Source organism: Macaca mulatta, chromosome 10 (genome assembly GCF_049350105.2).
Source record: "Macaca mulatta isolate MMU2019108-1 chromosome 10, T2T-MMU8v2.0, whole genome shotgun sequence".
NCBI classification, from domain to species: Eukaryota; Metazoa; Chordata; class Mammalia; order Primates; family Cercopithecidae; genus Macaca; species Macaca mulatta.
In genome coordinates this window covers 84,935,930-84,957,083 of record NC_133415.1, presented here as the reverse complement: position 1 = coordinate 84,957,083, position 21,154 = coordinate 84,935,930, and the positions used below count along the sequence as shown (strand labels likewise).

The 21,154-nt window shown below is 43.5% G+C and overlaps 1 protein-coding gene across 7 annotated transcripts in view; it reads right to left on the bottom strand.

Annotated features, from left to right (window-relative positions):
- Positions 1 to 21,154, bottom strand: part of TM9SF4 (transmembrane 9 superfamily member 4) — a 56,478-nt gene extending 35,324 nt beyond the window's left edge. For 5 of the 7 annotated variants that reach the window (XR_013398703.1, XR_013398704.1, XM_077948653.1 and 2 more), the window contains exon 1: positions 21,113 to 21,154. Coding sequence is in view for 2 of the 7 variants with exons in the window: in XM_077948653.1 (XP_077804779.1) it covers positions 21,113 to 21,127 (15 nt within the window). In the remaining 5 variants the exon portion in view is untranslated. 7 annotated transcript variants of the gene reach the window in all.

Here is a 21,154-nt window from a genome sequence, read left to right as displayed (position 1 = left end):
TCATTCAGGTCTCTCAAATATCACTTCCTCAGAGAAGCCTGCACTGACCATTCTATCTAAAAAACAACCTCAGGGCTCCCATTACCCATTTCTCTAGTCCCTTATCTATTTCTCCTCATGGACTTATCTAATTGACATGTACTATATGTATGTGTTTATTTGGGTACTGCATGTCCCTCTACCCTTGAATGCGATCTCTGTGGGAGCAGCACGATGAACAGTGCCTGGCACAGCATGGGGACTCAGGAAACGTCTGCATGCAGCATAGGCACCTGGGAATCAAAGGCAAGAAAGGCCCATTGCATCTCTTTCCCTTAATAATAGCGCTTCACCCCTGCAAGGAACTAGAAGAGCTGCCAGATTCTCTTCCTTCTGCGCAGTCTGAACAATGAACTTTTGTCTTCCACATGCCTAAATCACCAACTCAAGTCAGTTTCTGTATCTGACTGCTCTCCCTAACCTTTCACTGCTGTTGCATTTCAGATGGTTATTTCCTCCCACCTGGACATTGGCCACAGTCTCCTGATCACCTGTCTCCACAGCCCTCCCATCCATCAAGTTACACCCCGTCCAACTAACCAAGCAACCAACTAACCAACACACACACACACACACACACTCAGATGACTCTCAGTGAAACTCAGTTTTATAGGAAATCAGGATCACTTAGTGAGGGAGCTCGCCAAAAATGCAGAATGATCTATACAGGCTTCTGAATTTGTAAAAGGTTCGGAATTCAGTACACTTTTTGCAGACACATAGCTTGGTCAAAGTATTTTAAGCAATATCTTCATGGAGTTTTTCCTCCGATTTGTTGCGAATGTTTACAAGTATCTGCCAGCTGATGTTCATTAGGAAAGCCTGCCCCCCATAAACACAGTGCCATGGCTAAGACAGGTGTACTGTATTTGGCAATCAGGAGGCCAGATGAATTAGGAGAGCAGGAAAATCTTTAAAAGAAATGACAAGACTAGTAGATAAATTGCCTCACGGGGCAATTTGGATAGGAAGGATAGGAAGACAGTATTTTTTCCCTCTGTCTTTTTTTTTTTAAAAAAGAACTTTTTACTTTTAAGTAAATTTAGATTTGCAGAACAGTTACAGAGAGACTACAGAGGGTTCCCATCCATTCTTCACCCAGTTTCCCCTAATGCTAACATCTTGCGTAACCATAGGCGAGTAAGACTTTTTAAAAGCAACTAGCATGAACATTTTTTGAAAAAGCAAATTGCAGTAAATAATCCAAACAGCACAATTGGGTATGCCATGAAAAATAAATGTTCCTCCCACTTCAGGTCCCCATGGACAACTGCTATCACCAGTTCCTCGAAAATCTCTCTAGAGACATTCCATGCTGGTACAAAGGGGAGGGTTTCATAGTATGGGATGGCTTGAATACAAAAACAAATCGATTTTTCTTCTTTCTCTCTGAGTAGTGATGGAAAGCCTCCCAACTGCAGGCTGGGTACAGCATCTGATTTCCTCTGCATCAGGGGACTTCCTTCACCTGACTAGGCATCTGAAGATTCTGGCCCTTCCTCATTGGAACCTTTTGCCAACCCTCGTATGTCATTGGTTAGAATGCAAGTGCGTCATGTGAGAGAAATAAACCCTGCCCTCTTTTTCCCTCTAATTCCCCTCTGTTCCTGAATTCCAGTTAACCAAAATATAAAGAAGGCAAATCCTGTATTGCTGGCAAAAACAGCCACCCAAAAGTTGTTAAAAAACAAAACAAAACAAAACTCAACCTTGAATTTTTGAAAAACAATCCTCACACAAAGATACTATCAACAAACCACACATCAGTTTATCTTAGAAGGATCAAGAGATGAAAAACAGCAAAGGATATTTTCGTAATATGCTAGAATCTTTGAATATAATACTTAAGTTGGCAACCAAAAGCAATTCAGAAGTTCAACTTAGAACTAATGGCTGTATCCGATGACACTGTCTATTTTAGATATTAAAATGTCACCGTCTTGGTATTTTCACATGGCTATAGGGATTATAAACTGGAACACTACTGTGGGTTTATCTGGCACTCTGTATCCAAAAGTCCCCCAAAAGTACATACTCTTTGACTCTGTAATTTTGCTTCTAGGTATGTTAAGAAAAATATGTCAGGTATGCCAAAATGTATACATGAAAGGGTGTTTGCCAACAGCATTATTTAAAATAGTTCACTACTGGCCGGGCGCGGTAGCTCATGCCCGTAATCCTAGCACTTTGGGAGGCCAAGTGGGGGGCAAATCACCTGAGGTCAGGAGTTCAAGACCAGCCTGGACTACATGGTGAAACCCCATCTCCACTAAAAGAATAAAAATTAGCCAGGTGTGGTGGCACATGCCTGTAATCCCAGCTACTTGGGAGGCTGAGGCAGGAGAATTGCTTGAACCGGGGAGGCGGAAGTTGCAGGGAGCTGTACTCCATCCTGGGTGACAAAGGGAGACTCCATCTCAAAAAAAAAAAAAAAAAAAAATTCACTACTTACAATAGTAAAATGTCAAATGTTAGTGGAATGGGTTAAATTATTATATGACCATTTAAATAGTCATTGAAAGATGACATGTTTCTTTTTTCTTTTTTTGAGACAGGGTCTCACTCTGTTGTCTGGAGTGGAGTGCAGTGGTGCAATCATGGTTCATTGCAGCCTTGACCTCTTGGGCTCAAGTGTTCCTTCCACCTCAACTTCCCAAGTAGCTGGGACCACAGGCACATGACACCATGCTCTGCAATTTTTTTTATTTTTTGTAAATACAGCATCTCCCTATATTACCCAGGCTGGTCTCAAACTTCTGGGCTCAAGCAATCCTCCCACCTCAGCCTCCCACAGTGCTGAGATATAAGTGTGAGTCACTGCACCTGGCCGATACATTTCTTGAGTAGTAATGTTCAAGTTTTAGATTTACACAGTAAAAGCAGGAGCTAGAACATTGTGTGGCAGGATTCCTTTTTGTTAAGTTATCTTTGGAAAAATATTTAGGAGGCAAAATGTCTTAGTGATGAGCTTTTTTCCTTTTTTGTGCATCTATATTTTCTAATTTTCTTAGAGGATTATATAGTATTTATGCCACTTAAATAATAAATGAGGCAAAAGAAAACATCACCGTTCTGAACACTGAGGTGAGAGTAATCCTAGCTTGGCACAGAGGAACATCCACCCACCGGCCCCAGTGTCTCTCCAGCAGCACCTCCCACCTTTTCTTTCTAAGCCTGCAGGGAGATCTAGGACTTGGGACACTGTATAAATGTGTACACACACACACACACACACACACACACACACACACACACACAATGGAATACTCTTCAGTCATAAAAAAGAATAAAATCATGTCTTTTGCAGCAACATGGATGAAACTGGAGACCATTATCTTATGTGAAACAACTCAGAAACAATGTCAAATACTGCATGTCCTTGCTTGCAAGTGGGAGCTAAATAATGTGTACACAGGGACATACAGTGTGGAATAATAGACACTGGAGGCTCTGAAGGGTAGAGGTGGTGAGGGATGAGAAATTACTTACTGGATACAATGTACATTATTCAGGGGATGGTTACACTAAAAGCCCAGACTTCCCCACTACCCAATCTACCCACGTAACAAAGCTGCATGCACTTGGTACGCCCTAAACTTTATTTTAAAAGAGAAAAGAAATGCAGAATCTCGGGCCCTACCCTAGAACTAGTGAATCAGAACCTGCATTTCAGCAAGTTCCCTGAGTTAAAGTTTAAGCAGCACTGTTCTAGGTAAGCCTAAAGTGCAGTCAGGGTCAAAAACCACTGCTTAGGTAGAAGGGTCTATCCCAGATAATACAAACCTCTCAGAAGGGATGTAGTGGTCTGTATTTCTCTTTGACTAGATTTAAAACTGCATCTTGATAACCAATACTGTGATGGCTGTCACTTGCTAGGGAAAGCACTGAACCTGGGGTCTCAAAATAAGGCCAGGGAGTTATACCCTCCCCTCAGTTGTGCAGCACTGGGCAATCAACTTCAACTTTGCTGGGCTGTGTCCTCATTTACTAGGATGGATTCATGTGGTAGAAGTGGAGCTCAAAAAAGAACATGGATTTGAAAACATTTAATAACCAGTAAGCCACAACCCTTACATGTAAGTATGATTATCATTATTTCTTGCTCATCAATAACCTGTGCTCTGAATGTCTCCTCCTAAGAAGCTGGACACCAGACCTTTTTGTCTCATCTGATATGTGATTTGAAACCAGTGCAGGGGATCACAGTCTCCTCTGGTTATCAAGCCAATTAAGTCTAAGGAGTTACCGCAGTTCTACCTTCTTTTGAAACAGAATCCTCCAGATTTAGTTGAGCGACACCACCCTAGGGAACTCAAGGGCTCTCTGAGAAGCTCAGGTTGCAGAGCAATGAAAAGCAAATCCTGAAAGACTTTAATACACTTTTGTTCCAGTCTCAAACCAATGGAGCAAGTACACACATAAAAAACAAAAACAAAAAGACACAGCAAGAATGCCCTAACAGGAAAACACCACCAAAAAACAACCAGAAGGCAGAGTCACTGAGCACCTTCTAAGTATAAGGCACGGTGATAGACCTGCTTCCTTCTTTCCACTTACCGCTTACCAAATCCCTGCGCCCTGCTAGGCACTGACAAACATTGATTTGTGGTATCCTCACAACTACAGGTACCTGGAGATTTTGGTCACCATTTTGCAGACGGTGTTAATCTGAGACCCAGAGACCCAGAGGTTAAGTAACTTGCCCAAGGTCACCCAGCCAGAATGTGGAAGAACAAGGATGCTCTTTTCAGGCAGGTGAATTGCATTACAAATGAGGAGACTGGAAGATGATGTTCATAACAACGGCAGCTAACATTTATTGGATGCTGATTATCTGCTAAGCACAGTTCTAGGTTCTTTCCATGGAATAATTCAATGAAAACAATCCTATGAGGTGGGGACTCTTGTTCCCATTTCACAGATGAGGAAACAGAGTCAGACGGGCTCTCAGGATTAGCATTGAACAGCATTAGGATTAAACAGGATTTAGTCTGGTTGAGCCCAAAGCCCATGTTCAAACCACTACAGAAATTAGTTCACAGGCCAGGTGTGGTGGCTCACGCCTACAATCCAAGCACTTTGGGAGGCCAAGGCGGACAGATCACCTGAGGTCAGGAGTTCGAGACCAGCCTGGCTAACATGGTGAAACCCCGTCTCTACTAAAAACACAAACATTAGCTGAGTGTGGTAGCAGGCGCCTGTAATTCCAGCCACTCAGGAGGCTGAGGCAGGAGAATCGCTTGAACCCGGGAGGCGGAGGTTGCAGTGAGCCGAGATCGCACCATTACGCTCTAGCCTGGGGGACAAGAGCGAGACTTTGTCTTAAAAAAAATAAGAAAAAATAAATTAGTTTAACTACTTATTGAGCACCTACTGTGTCAGGCACTGTGCCAGCCTCACAGCATACATGCCCACAAGGAGCTTTCAGGCAGGTCAGGGGACACAGATGAGCCATCAGCCAATCACAACACTAGGTCCCAGATGCTCTCAGTAGGTTAAGAGGCTAAGAGCAATATGTTGGGAATACATGGGAGCAGCAATATACCCAGACTTGGGGCAGGGAAGGAGTGCAAACCTAAGAACTCAAGTCTACCCTGAAACCTGAAGGGAGGGGAGAGGAAAGAGAGAAGGGTTCCAGAAAGAGCACAACACAGACGCAAGGGCCTGGCGGCAACTCTGACTTTTTGGCAGGTAATCTATAGGCTGGTGCTTCTTAAAGTTTAACGTGCATTTAAATAACTTTGTGACCTTGTTAAAATGCAGATTCTGATTCAGAAGGGCTGGTTAGGGCCTGAGACTCTGCATTTCTCACAAGCTACTAGGTGATGACGACGCTTTCGGTTCACAGACTATCCTATGAGCAGCAATGTTGGGCTTTGTTCTCAGCACAGTGAGGAGACTCAGGAATTTTAAGCAGAAAAGGAATAAATCATATCTGCAGTTTGAAAGGTTACTCCGGCTAGTGTGTGTGTGTGTGTGTGTGTGTGTGTGTGTGAGAAAGGGGGGCTGTGTGCAGCACATTCTGCTCTGGAGACGTAGTAATATCCAGTCCTGGATTTGACATTTAATAAGGATAAATGAAATAATCTAGCCCAGTGCGGTGGCTCATGCCTATAATCCCAGCACTCTGGGAGGCAGAGGTGGGTGGATTGCTTGAGCCCAGGAGTTTGAGACCAGCTTTGGCAACATGCTGAAACCCCATCTCTACCCAAAATACAAAAAGTTAGCTGGACGTGGTGGCATGTGCCTGTAGCCCCAGCTACTGGGGAGGCTGAGGTGGAAAGGATCACCTGAGTCAGTAAGCCATGATCACACCCCTGCACTCCAGCCTGGGTGACAGAGCAAGACTGTGTCTCAAAAAAAAAAAAAAAAAAAGGGAAAAGAAAAGAAAAAAGAGAAATCACTTATAAATTCTTGGTCAAATGTGAAGAGAAGCAGCAGCCAGGTACAGAAGTGGAATGACATGGCATGCAGTGGTAAAACTTGAGCATGTACGGAAATTACCAGGAGGGCTTACTAAAACACCTGGGTGTGGGGCAGGGCCTGAGAATGTGCACTTCTAGCAAGTTCCCAGAAGATGCTGCTGCTCTTGAAATCACACTTTGAAAACCACTGGTGTACTGGAAAAAGCACAGGCTTTGAGGACCATACAGACATGAATTCAAATCCCCAACCTACCACTTTCTAGCTGTGTGACTTTGGGTAAATTTTTATCACTCTTTTGAGTCTTGGGTTCTTATCTGTAAACGAGAAAAATACTACTAACGTCATGGTAGGGTGATGGTGGTAAAGATTAAATAAAGTTCATAGAGCACTTGGCACATAGTAGGTGCTTCATAAGGCAGGGTGGCCTTGTTTTGGGTTGTACAAGAAAGCAGAACCAAGGAGGACACTGCAAGGGAGATGCAGCGGGCCCACTCTAAGGGCTCTTCTAACAGGAGAGCTATGCAACCATCACTGTGAGCTGAGTGACCGTGGGAGGAGATGGCAGAGGAGGTCTCTGCCCTGATGAACAGGGTGAATCAGAGGTCTCACGACCTCCCTTGAAGCGCAAGAAGTTAACAATTCCCTTGAGAATATTCGACACTGTATCAACCAAAGTAACCTAAAAGTAAAACAAAACAAGGCAAAGTTCCATTCCAAGTTGGGTTTGATGGGGTTAAAAAGACAGTTTTTAGGGCTGGGTGTTGTGGCTCACACCTGTAATCCCAGCACTTTGAGAGGCCAAGGAGGGTGGATCACCTGAGGTCAGGAGTTTGAGATCAGCCTGACCAAGATGGTGAAATCCTGTCTCTACTAAATATACAAAAATTAGCCAGGCATGGTGGCACACGCCTGTAATCCTAACTACTTGGGAGATTGAGGCAGGAGAATTGCTTGAACCTGGGAGGTGGAGGTTGCAGTGAGCTGAGATCGTGCCACTGCACTCCAGTCTGGGCAATGGAGTGAGACTTCATCTCAAAAAAAAAAAAAAAAAAAAAAAAGAGTTTTTAAAAAAACTTCAGAGGTCATATAATCCAGGAGGTCAGAGAGGGAAAGTAACACACCCATGGTCACACAGCAAATTATCTGCAAAGTGACATAAGTCCAGCTCCCCCCAAACTAGCACAGCCAAGTGAAGAGAGGTCTGTCATCAGGCTGGGAGCCATGCTTAGGGATAGTTTGAGGTCACGATTAGAGGTGTTCAAGAAGAACTGTATTGCCACAGATGAACTGCTTATTCTTCTCCTTTGAGCATCCCTCTCCAATTCTTTTCCTCTGATTGTTCGTCTCCCTTGTCTCTCCCCCAATTCAGTGCCTTTCTTTTAACAAACCATTGCGATAAATTTGGTATTTGTCCTTTACTTTGGAGTGATTTTGAAAAGAGGAATAGTTTTTTTGAAAAGGCAGACTAGTTTTACTAAACATTAAAATGTAGAGCTACCCAGGCCAGTCATGGTGGCTCACACCAGCAATCCTTGATTTGGCAGGAGAATCACTTGAGGACAGACGGGAGTTTGCGAACAGCCTGGACGAAGTAGTGAGACCCTGTCTCCACAAAATTATTTAAAAATTAGTTGGGTATGGTGAAGTGGGCTTGCAGACCTAGCTACTTGGGAGGCTGAGGCAGGAGGATCGCTTGAGTTCAGGAGTTTGAGGATGCAGTGAGCTATGATGGTGTCACTGCACTCTAGCGTAGATGACAGAGGGAGACCCTATCTCTTTAAAAAAAAAAATTGTATATATGAGAGAATGTGTGAGCTAAAGAGCTATCCAAAGTGTTTGATACTGGTGGAAAGAACATAAAGACTTACAAGTATAATTAAATAGAAGTACTAGAAGAAAATATGGATATGCTTTTAAATAATCTTTGTGGAAAGTTTCCAAAGAATAAAGCAAAATCCAGAAGGTATAAAGAAAAAGGATACATAAATGCATAAAGGAAGAAAATGAAAAAAATACACCAAAGAGAAAGAAAAAGACAGTTTAGGTAAAAACATTTAACATACTTGACCAAGAATTACTTTCTTCAATATACAAGGACACTCAGAAACCGATAAAGGACAAATAATCCAAAAGAAATATGAATGGGCAGTTAAAAAAAAAGCTCAAATGGCCAAACACAAAAAGATGCTCAGCATCATTCATAATTCAAAAGCTGTAGGTCAAAATAATGACATCTCATTTTTTTGCTTAACAGAGTTATAAAGCTTTAAAAAGTATGATTAGCCTAGATGTAGGTAAACTGGTACAGTCTTTAGGGAGGGTAATTTAGCGATACATACTTAAATAGAAGGTAGAACTGTTACTGAAGGACTGGCAACATAAGCTATTATGCAGGGGAAAAAAAAAAAAAAGAGGCACAGCAGGTTTATGTAGTTTATGTATAGCCTTTTTTCACTTGTCTAAATAAATTTTTAAAAAACCATGTACCAAAGCCAGGCGAAGACATCACAAGAAAAGGAAAAGGAAACTACAGACAACTATCCTGTGTGTTCATGATGATGATGAACAGATGAAAAAATTCTTTTTTTTTTTTTTTTTTGAGACGGCGTGTCGCTCTGTCGCCCAGGCTGGAGTGCAATGGCCGGATCTCAGCTCACTGCAGGGTTTACGCCATTCTCCTGCCTCAGCCTCCCTAGTAGCTGGGACTACAGGCGCCCACCACCTCGCCCGGCTAGTTTTTTGTATTTTTTAGTAGAAACAGGGTTTCATCGTGTTAGCCAGGATGGTCTCGATCTCCTGACCTCGTGATCCTCCCGTCTCGGCCTCCCAAAGTTCTGGGATTACAAGCGTGAGCCACTGCGCCTGGCCTTTTTTTTTTTTTTGAGACAGAGTCTCTCTCTGTCACCCAGGCTGGAGTGCAGTGGCACAATCTCGGCTCACTGCAAGCTCCGCCTCCCGGGTTCATGCCATTCTCCTGCCTCAGCCTCCCAAGTAGTTCGGACTACAGGCGCCCGCCACCACGCCCGGCTAATTTTTTTTGTATTTTTGGTAGAGACGGGGTTTCACCGTGTTAGCCAGGATGGTTTCGATCTCCTGACCTCGTGATCCACCCACCTTGGCCTCCCAAAGTGCTGGGATTACAGGTGTGAGCCGCTGCACGGGGCCTGAAAAAATTCTTAACAAAACATTAGAAAATTGAATCTACGTTAATACATCACGACCAAATGGTGTTTATCCTATGTTGGCTTAATATTTGAAAATCAATTAATATAACACACCAGATAAACAGAATAAAGGACAAAAACCATATGATCATCATAATGGATGCAGAAAAAGCCGTTGACAAAATCCAACATATTCATCATTAAAACTCTTAACAAATTAGGACTAGAAGGGAACTTCCTCAATCAGATAAAGGGTAGCTATGAAAAATCCACAGCCAGTAGTGAAAAACTGAATTATTTCCCCTAAGATCAGGAACAAGGCAAGGATGCTGACTCTTGTCATTTCCATTCAACACTATACTATAAGCCACTGCACTAAAGCAAATACATTAATAATTAAGGGCATCCCTGAAGAAGCATACGGGAAAAAATTAAAAGAAATAAGCAAAAAGTGCTTTTAGTTACGGATCACATGATTGTGTATCTAGAAAATCCTAAGGAATACACAAAGCAACTACTAGAACTAATAAACAAGTTGAGCAAGATCAGACTACAAAAAATAAAAGCTCCACTTAGTATAAAAAGAATAAAATATTTAGGAATATATATTTTTAAAAGGACTTGTATATTGAAAATTCTGAAATTGCTGAGAAATGAACAAAGATAACTGGGGAGATATTCCATGTTCACGGACTAGAAGACTCAATATTGTCAGCATGTCAGTTCTCCCCAAATTTATCTACAGATTCACTGCAATCCTTATCAAAATTCCAGCAGGTTTTTCTGTAGAAACTGATAAGCTGATTCTAACATTTATATGGAAATACAAAGGATCCAGAACATCTAAAACAACTTTAAAAACATAATTGGAGGACTTATACTACATAATTTCTAAACATATTATAAAGCTACAATATCAAGACAGTGTGGCAAGAATATGCATAAAGATCAGTGGAACATAAAAGCCTAGAAATAAATCTTTACATTTATAGTAAATTGATTTTCAACAAAGTTGACAAGGCAAATTCAATAGAGAAACAATAAGTCTTTTCAAAACATAGTGCTTGGACCACTGGGTAGCCATATGCACATGGAACCTTAAAACATACACACAAAAATTAAGTTAAAACGGATCACAGAACTAAACAAAAAAGCTAAAACTAAAAAACCTCTAGATGGAAAAATAAGAAATCATTGTGATCTTGGGTTAGGCAAAGATGTCTTAGATACAACACCAAAACCAGAATCCATTAAAAAAAATTAAATTAAATTTCATAAAAAACTAAAAACTTTTACACTTTCAAAGATACCACTAAGAAAATGAAAAGATGGGCCAGAGACTAGAGGAAAATTCTCTGCAAATCACGTATCTGATAAGGAACTTATATCCAGAATATACAAACAAGACTTAAAACTTAATAAGAAAATGACAATCCAATTTAAAAATGGACAAGAGATTTGTACAGAAATTCACCAAAGAAGATATATGAATGACTAATAACCATAAAAGATATGTAATATCATTTGTCAATAGGGAAATGCAAACCAAAATCACAGGGAGGTACCACCACACACCCTCGAGAATCTGCCTGCCTCGGCCTCCCAAAGTGCTGGGATTACAGGCATGAGCCACCACGCCCAGCCCTAATTTTTGTATTTTTAATAGAGACTGGGTATCACCATCTTGCCCAGGATGGTCTTGAACTCCTAGGCTCAAGCGATCCACCTGCCTCAGCTTGCAAAAGTGCTGAGATTACAAGCATGAGCCACCACATCTGGCCAAATAAACCTCTTTTCTTTATAAATTACTCAGCCTCGGGTATTCCTTTATGAGCAACACAGTCTCCCAAAGTGCTGGGATTACAGGTGTGAGCCACTGCGCCTGATCTATTTTATAGCTTTTTAAAGATTGACAAATAAAAATTGAGTATATTTATGGTAGGCACACAACATAATGTTTTGATACTTTTATAGCTTTTTAATACATTTTTCCACGTACATGGATCACTCTTACTCAAAATAAATACATTTACGGGCACAGTAGCTCACGACTGTAATCTCAGCACTTTGTGAGGCCGAGGCAGGTGGATCGCTTCAGCCCAGGAGTTTGAGACCAGCCTGAGCAAAACCTCGTCTCTACAAAGAATACAAAAAATTAATGAGGAATGGTGGTGCTTGCCTGTAGTCACAGCTACTCCGGAGGCAGAGGTGGGAGGATCATTTGAGCCTGGGAGGTGGACGTTGCAGTGAGCAGAAATCACACCACTGCCTTCCAGCTTGAGCAAGAGTGTGACCTTGTCTCAAAAAAAATAAATAAATAAAATGAAATAAATACATTTAGGCTGAGCATAGTAGCTAACGTCTGTAATTATGTGGGAGGATTACCTGAGCCTAGGAGTCCGACGGCTGCAGTTAGAGTGAGCTATGATTCCACCACTGCATTCCAACTTGGGTGACAGGGTGAGACCCTGTCTCTAAAAAACTTAAAAAATTAAAAATAAAGACAAATATTCATTTATATTTTAAGAAGCGAAGGCAATGGGTTGCCTCTGAAAATACCTGGATGAGTTCCACAGAAGATGTGCAGAAAGTGGGCTGCAGGGGGGGGTTCTGGCACCAGGTTTGTGGGTAAGCAGACAGCTTAGCAATTTTTAATCTTGGGGAGGGTGTCACAAATCCCTCTGAGAAACTTACCAAAGCTACAGATACTGCTCTCGGAAAAAATATTCCAATACACAGAGAATCAAGGACTAGAAGTTCATCGGTCTCTGGTAAAAACCCCTGGATACTGTTCCAACTTTTTGTGATTCTATGACTTCATCACCTTCTATACTCCTGATAGCCTGATAAGAGGATGTTTGGCCTGCTGTTCTTTTCTGCAAGGAAGTAGCAAAGTACCTGCTTCTTAGGAAATTCCTTTAAATCTTCTTTTAATTTTTTTTTTTTTTTTTTTTTGAGACGGAGTGTCACTCTGTTGCCCAGGCTGGAGTGCAGTGGCCGGATCTCAGCTCACTGCAAGCTCTGCCTCCCAGGTTTACGCCATTCTCCTGCCTCAGTCTCCCGAGTAGCTGGGACTACAGGTGCCTGCCACCTCGCCCGGCTAGTTTTTTGTATTTTTTAGTAGAGACGGGGTTTCACCGTGTTAGCCACGATGGTCTCGATCTCCTGACCTCGTGATCCGCCGGTCTTGGCCTCCCAAAGTGCCGGGATTACAGGCTTGAGCCAACGCACCCGGCCTTAATTTTTAATTGATCGCCTCATTAACTCCCATGTGAGGTTCAGTCTGAAAAGTCAATTAAATATTTAGTAAATCATCTTCTGCGTGTTCAGAGCCATGCGAGGAGTCCTAAGAGATGTGAACCAGCCCATTCAACATCATTTTGCTTTTGCTACTTGGTTTGCAAGTCATGAGACCGCAAAGGCTGCATATCAAGCAATAAGGTGATGGCAATCTAGAAGCCTTTTGTGCTGTAATCTAACACGCCATCACTGGCAAAGATACAGGTGACCTGGAATGTTATAAAGCTCAAGAGAACCAAGAATCAAGGTCTTTCCCTCCCCATCTGTTTTATTCTTGGGGGTGGGGTGGGTTGGGCACTCAGAAATATCTCCCCCAAATAGCTGTCTAATGAAGGGCTGCTAGGACTCAAAAGTACCCCAAACTACTCCAAATTCACCCCACCCAGTTTGAAAGGTGTGAACAACTAACATTTTCCAAAGAAAACAGGAAGTTTTTCTGAGAACTAAAAATTATTTCATTCACTCGCATTTCTCTGTAACCAGAAGTTAACCTTTTCTGGAGTCCTCTGCCTTGCAATCTCCTTTCCCATAAATAGCATCAACTAGCAGCAATACATCTGGTCAATCTGAACAGCCTTTTTGGTTCCTGTTCCACGCCTTTCCTACCGTAAAAGCAGCATTTTCCTTAAAAATAGACTAGATTCTTTTACTTTCTAAAAGACAGTCACTTTTTTTCTTTTTTGAGACAGAGTCTAACTCTGTTGCCCAGGCTGGAGTGCAGTGGTACGATCTTGGCTCACTGCAACTTCCACCTCCTGGGTTCAAGTGATTCTCCTACCTCAGCATCCTGAGTAGCTGGGATGACAGGTGCCTGCCACCAGACCCAGCAAATTTTTTGTATTTTTGTAGAGACGGGGTTTCGCCATGTTGGCCAGGCTGGTCTTGAGCTCCTGACCTCAAGTGACCCACCCCGCCCTCGGCATTTCCCAAAGTGCTGGGATTACAGGTGTGAGCCACTGTTCCTGGCGACAATCACCATTTTGAGACCATGTCAGTAACTGCTCCCTCAGATTAAGCAATTAAAAAAAAAAAAAAAAAAAGACAGAAAAAGGAAAAAGAGAGAAAAAAAAAAAAAAAGAAAAAGGCTTTAGGCACAGTTTGCCAACAGTTAACTGAAGTCAATTACCCAGTCAGTTAAAGCGTACCAAAAATCCAACCACATGTGAATGAAGGCTAATGACAGCTAGAGACTACTTACTAAGCAGGCCCAGGGAACTAAAGAACTCACAAAGCAAGAAAAAAAACAAACCAACAAAAAACAAATTAGCCACAGGAAACTGAAAATGTAGCCTTTATTTCAGAGTCCACAGAAACAGAGTAGCTGTTGAACAGAGACACATGAAAGACTCAAAGCTGTAATTTGGGGGTAGGAAAAATGTACAGCAGGCTGCAGAAGTCCAGGTGAAACTAACAACCACCCTCACAAAGCAACAGGCAACCAGACTTCAACCTTGACGCCAGAAAGTGCAGAAATGTACTGCTCTCCTGTCTCCACCTTGGGTATTTATAAAAGAACTCTCAGCTAGCCCAAGCAGTAGGCTTAGATAGCTCACCTCAGGAAGACTTCAAACCTTGGAGTAAAATTACAGAGCGTCCTCTTTGCGCTAGCACTTTCATCTCATAGTTCATTTAATCATCACAACAACCCCTTGAGAATATCATCCTTGTTTCAAAAATGAGAAGATTAAAAAGTTCTGGAGACGGATGGTGCTAACAGCTGTATACGTGTGAATGTACTTAATGCCACTGAACTGCACACTTAAAAACGCTTAAAGTGGGCCAGTCATGGTGTCTCATGCCTGTAATCCCAGCACTTTGGAAGGCTGAGGCAGGTGGATCACCCAAGGTCAAGAGTTCGAGACCAGCCTGGCCAACATGGTGAAACCCTCTCTCTACAAAAAATACAAAAATTAGCCAGGCGTGGTGGTGCATGCTTGTGATCCCAGCTACTTGGGAGGCTGAGGCAAGAGAATTGCTCAAACCCAGGAGACGGAGGTTGCAGTGAGCTGAGATCGCACCATTGCACTCCAGCCTGGGCAACAGAGTGAGCCTCTGTCTCAAAAAAAATAAAAATAAAAAAAGCTTAAAGTGGTAGATTTTGTTATTACCACAATAAAAAATTTTTAATATAAGGTAATTGAGGCTTAAAAGGGCAAACAGTTTTCCCAAAATCATATAACCAACCAGTCCAAAGTCACAAAAGTAATCACAGTGTCACAGCTGGGAGGCTAGCCCATATTCTCGGACCAAGCGTAAGACCAGGATTTCAAACCCTGGAAGGTCTGTCGGTTTAATGCATCAGGCATAGGTGAGAAACCATGTTAGGAAGGGAGAGAAGGAAGCAATGAAAAGGAATGAGATGGAACTGAGAAGTCCTGGGTGTCCCCATCCATACCCCATTTGGGAAACTCTAGTGTCAGCAAACGGTTCAGGGATCAAAGCAGGCTTGGAGGTGGTAGATGGCTCCTATTATTCATCTGTGGCCAGATGGCTCTCCTCATCCTGGGTTCTTCCCACCTTCTTGCCAGTGCCCAGAGATCAAAACTCAACCTTCAACATTCTGTGACCTGCTTCTTTAATGCCAAGATCAAAGAGAGACGTTTGTCCAAGTTGTAAAACAGAACCCAAGAGGCAACTTAATGTGATCCCAACCTCCTCTGTACTTCCTGAGGGGGGTTAAGGGCATTCCTTTAAAGGGACCCCTCGGAGAAACACATTTAACCAAGGCCCGATGTCAGCACCTTGGTTCCAAGGACACAGCAGCTCCTGCAGAACATGAGCCAGGTGGGGAAACCTGGCTGATAAGACAGACAGCACAACCAACACAACAGCTTGGAAAGATCACAGGGACCATCATCATGGAAAAAACAAGGTAAGTCTGATTTTATAGGCATATTAGCAAAACTCACCTTAAATGCAAGTATTCCAAACTACAAAATTTTCAACTTGGAATTTGGAAATCATCAAGTCCAAACCTTAATTCCACACATGTCATATGTGGAAAACAGACTAACAAAGCCAAAGTCATTTGCCCCAGGCCACACAATGCATCAATGGCAGCGCTGGGACCAAGCCCAGGCTGCTGGCTCCTGCTCCAGTGTTCCTTCTTCAGTCAGCTCATGTCCTCCTGTACACGGGGTCCACAGGAGACAGCCACTTCCTTTACACAAGACTGATGGCACAGCTCAGGCTCCCGGCCTTCTGTTCCAGGACTCTATGATCCAACCTGATTAGCACCACATTCCACCATTAATTAAAAACAGCTTTAGCCTGGCACAGTGACTCACGCCTGAAATCCCAGCACTTTGGGAGGTCAAGACGGGAGGACTGCTTGAGGCCAGGAGAGTGCAAGGCTAGCCTGGGCAACATAGCAAGACCCCGTCTCTAGGAAAAATAAAATTAAAAAATTAGCTGGATGTGGTGCGTGCCTGTAGTCCCAGCTACTCAGGAGGCTAAGGCAGGATGATCGCCTGAGCCCAGGAGGCGGAGACTGCAGTGAACTATGATCGTGCCACTGCACTCCAGCCTGGATGACAGAGTGAGATCCTGTCTCAAATAATAATAAAAAACAAACAAAACCAGTTTCTGGGCCTTTGACTGGGGCTGGAGGGACTACTGGCATTGGCTCCATTAGCACAAAGGAATCTTGATGTCATTTATTCCATTCCTCTGTTTCTGGACTGGATCAAACCCAAGTAACCGCAAAACAGTGTGAACTGATGCAGCAATTACACCCCTATACGCCCAAGGAAACTGAACGTTATGTTCACACAAGAACTTACACCTGAGTGTTCACAGCAGCATTATACCTAACAGCCAAAGAGTGAAAACAATCCCAATGTTCATCAACTGATGAATGATAAACAAGCTGTGGTACATCCATACAAGGGAAGATTCAGCCATAAAAAGGGATGCGGCACTACTGATACATGATACAACATGAACAAACTTTGAAAACATTATGCTAAGAAGCCAGACACAAAAGATCACATATTATATAATTATCTTTGTATGAAATGTCCATAATAGGCAAATCCATAGGGTCAGAAGGTAAATTAGTAGTTGCCTAGGGCTGTGGGGAGGGAAGAGTAGGGAGTGACTCTCTTTTGGGGGTGATGAAATGTTCTGAATTACACAATGGTGATAACCATCACATTTAGTGTATGCACAACCTATGAAAACACTAAAACCCACTAAATTATATACTTTAAAGGGGTGAATTTTATGGCATATGAATTATATCCATAAAAAAGATTATAATAAAAACCAAAACAGTATGAACAATGATGTGAGAGAAGTACAGAGTTTTATTCTCCAAACTGAAGTTTCTAGACTCCTGAGACATCTAGAAATGTACTCAATGGACATTTGCCAAGTTTCAGTGAAATAATATTCCCAAGAACCGTTTTCCATAAAGAGTGAGACATGAGCCCACCTCTCAGTTCAGACCTAGCTAGATTAACACTGTATCCTGTAACTTCACAGAGTAGTCGAAATCTAAGGATGGAAGAAGACAGGAAAATCAAAGAGAACTTCAGTTTATACCAGCTATCTTTCATGGAGGGAGAAGTCTTGCCCTGCAGGTTCAGGAAACACCCTCTATACTAACGTCGTTCTGGGAGACGGCAGCCCAACGCTTGGGGAAGAAGAGCCATTCACCAAGGAGAGAAATGGAAAGGCTCACATGCCACTGCACTTGCACCCACAACCCTAACTTTCAAAACAAAGGACAAACCAAAAACCCGGCTGTTCCCACGGCCACTGAATCCACTAGTTCAGTTCCTCTTTGTCTGTATGACTCATGTCAGTGACCCATACACTCCAAAGTAGATCTACCGCACCCCTCACCCCCCACCAATGGTTATGAAATGAGGGTGTGTATGAGGGAGTGGGGACTATTCTGACTTCCGTGTAATGAAGTGCTGACACAGATCAAACTCAACCCTGTGACTCCACTTTGCCCCTTACTCACATACCCCCATAATAAATTTGCTTCCACACCTTTTCACTATTGCACCAGATACGAAGTTTCTCCATATGCACCCTTTAAACTGGCCTCTGCGTGTCACTGCATACATTACATATTCAGTTTCTTTAAATCAGTTACTTTTTCAGTACAATACTCCCAGATGGCACAACAAATGCTAAATCACCGTACTTTCAGGGTTTTGTTGGTGGTGGTTTTTGTTTTGTTTTGTTTTTGCGAGACAGGGTCTCACTCTTGTCGCCCAGGCTGGAGTGCAGTGACACGATCTTGGCTCACTGTAGCCTCCACCTCCTGAGTTCAAGCGATTCTCGTGCCTCAGCCTCCCGAGTAGCTGGGATTACAGGTGCGTGCCACCACACCCGGCTAATTTTTGTATTTTTAGTAGACAGGGTTTCACCATGTCGGCCAGGCTGGTGTCGAACTCCTGGCCTCAAGTGATTCGCCTGCTTCAGCCTCCCAAAGTGCTGAGATCACAGGCGTGAGCCACTGCTCCCGGCCTGTTGTCGTTTCTTAAGACAGGGTCTCGCTCTGTTGCCAAAGCTGGAGTGCAGTGCTGTGATCAGGGCTCACTGTATCCTTGGTACTGACCTCCCAGGTTCAAGTGATCCTCCCACCTCAGCCCCCGAAGTAGCTAGTACTACAGGTGCACACCACCAAGCCCAGCTAATTTTTTCCTTTTGTATTTTTTTTTTGTAGAGATAGGGTTTTGCCATGTTGTCCAAGCCGGTCTCAAACTCCTGAGCTCAAGCGATCTCCCTGTTTTGGTCTCCCAGAATGCTGGGATTACAGGTTGAGTCACTGTGCTGGGCAAAATCTCCGTCCTTTCCACTGTGCTTAGACTAAAATCCAAACTCCTTTCCACAGCCTCTGTGCCAACTGAGAACAAGCTGGCTCCCTTCAAGTACTGTCCTCAAGGGGATGGGAAGGGGAAGCAGCCTAATACAACACTCTATTTCAAAATGCAATTGACCGTCAACAAAATGTAGACTGCAGTCCATCCCAATTCCAGGCATGCTTTTCAAAACAGTTGCTCTTGCTTCCCTCCAGTTTCATCTTGTATCATTCTCTCCTACCCCAACCCTCACCATGCTTGGCTCCTCCAGCCTTCTGTGTGTTCCTCAAAACCACCAAGCTCCCTCCCACCTCGGCCCCTTACACTTGCCATTTCCTTTGCTTGGAATATTCTTTGAATGGCTGGTTCCTTCTTGTTAATTATGTTTCAACTCAAGTCACCTCCTCTGAGACTTCTTTCTGGCCACTCAATCCAAAGTAGTTGTGTCATCTAGTCACCCCAATCACTATCACTTCATTTTGCTGTCCTCACAGCATTTACTGGTGACATTATTTTGTTTATGTATTTACTTGTTCACTGCCTGTCTCCTCAAACTAGAAAGGCTCCACAAGTGTAGGGACCTTGACCCTCTAATTCACAGCTACACCCCTAGTTCATGGAACAGAATCGGTACTCAAATACTTGTTGACTAAATAGATGTGTACCACATATATGTATGGCTAACTTATAACCTCTTAAAAATCTCTGACCAAGGCAGGGATTTCCCAGTGCAGTGCTGTAAATACCACTTTATTCACTTTATTCAATGTTTTCCTTATAGCAAGAGAGGGTGTGATTTCCTGTTAAGTTCTTACACCATCTTTGTTCTGAATGTGCACCAGAATATATATACATACATATATATATATACAAGTTTCAATATACTACTTTGAGGATTTGCTCCATTCATGGTTCAGCCTGAAGTCTGAAACCACAGAAACCAGGTAAGGTCATGAAATCTTTTTACGTGACCTCTGAAGTTCTAAATAAGGAATCCCTCATTAAACAAAAGATAAGTTCTCAGTCAGCTAAGAGAAGGAGGGAAAACTGCTACTAGTCAATAATATATACCTGTTTGGAGAAAACCAACACCAAATTATTTAAGCCAGAATCTTCCTTTGCTAAAATCAAATGTCATTTCCTTTTCTCTGAGCCTTCCTTGTCATTCACTCCCAGGATGAAATTATCTGCTGACGAAGCAGTAAGCAGGAAGATCCAGCAAATCATTCTGAACTAAGTGACTTCAATTTTAGTTTTGGTCTCTTGACGATCAGAATTTGAACTAAACTTTTGGAAGAAGGGCCAGTCCTTCAAAGATTTACTTCCAGGGTTCTGCATCAGGAGCCCGCAAGCTCTGACCCAACTTCCAAGCATGGCTCTTTTACCTCCACCCTCATCCACACAGACTTCATCCCAACATATAGCTTCATCATAATGAGCCTTCATCCCTAACGAGCTGTGTGGCCATGTTAGGGAAGGGGAAGGACAGCAGTGAGGTGGTGCTATTAGTGTTTTTCAAAACGTAGTTCGCAGACCACCTCCACCATAATCACTGGAGTGCTTATAAAAGGGCAGATTTCTGGGCATCACCTGGCCCTATGGAATTAGAATCTTTGGGAGTGGGGCTGCTCAGGAAACTGCATTTTTAGCACGCCTCCTCCTGCACAGCCCGAGATTCTTTCGCACAGTAAAGTTTGAGAACCAACAGGGTAAAAGGCCCCTAGAAGAGGGGCAGGGAGTTGACTGAGAGAAGACAGGAGGCGCAGGGAAGCGTCTAGGGATGAAAGATGGGGGTGGGGTAAGTGAGGGCAAGCTCTGGGGTAGCGGCAGTCAAGAGGAGTGCGGGATGGGGACAGCTATGAGTGTAAGTGAGGACAGGGCTCTGCAAAGGATCTGAGGCAGCGCTTGGGCTGGGAGGGTGGTCAGAGGGGAGGTCACATCCGCGGACTGGTTAGGATGGTGGGGAGGCGGGGAGAGCAGGGTCTGGACGTGACGGGGAGGAGCAAGGATGAGAATAACGGGGGCGAGGGTCTTCAGAGGGGTCAGGACTGGGAGGTGAAAACTGGAAAATGGGGCTCACAGTGGGCGGAGACCAAAAGGAGAATGGGAACCGGCGAAGGTAGGAGCCAAGGTCTCTCTCCAAAACGGCGCCTCCCCCAAAACTTGAGGCCTTGACAAGCCTGAGTGCAGGGGCAGGACCGGGGAGGTGGATCTCGGGGGAGACCAGCCCAGTCAGAGGCAGCCCTCAGGCCTGAGTCAGGGGTCCCGGAGGTGGCTCAGGGTCAGGCATGGGGTGCTGGAAGATCCTGGGATACCCCGGAGGGCCCCGCTCCAGCTCCCGCTCCCGGAGTCTCCTTCACTCACCATCGCCGTCGCCATCTTGGATCCACGTGTCGCCGTAATGAC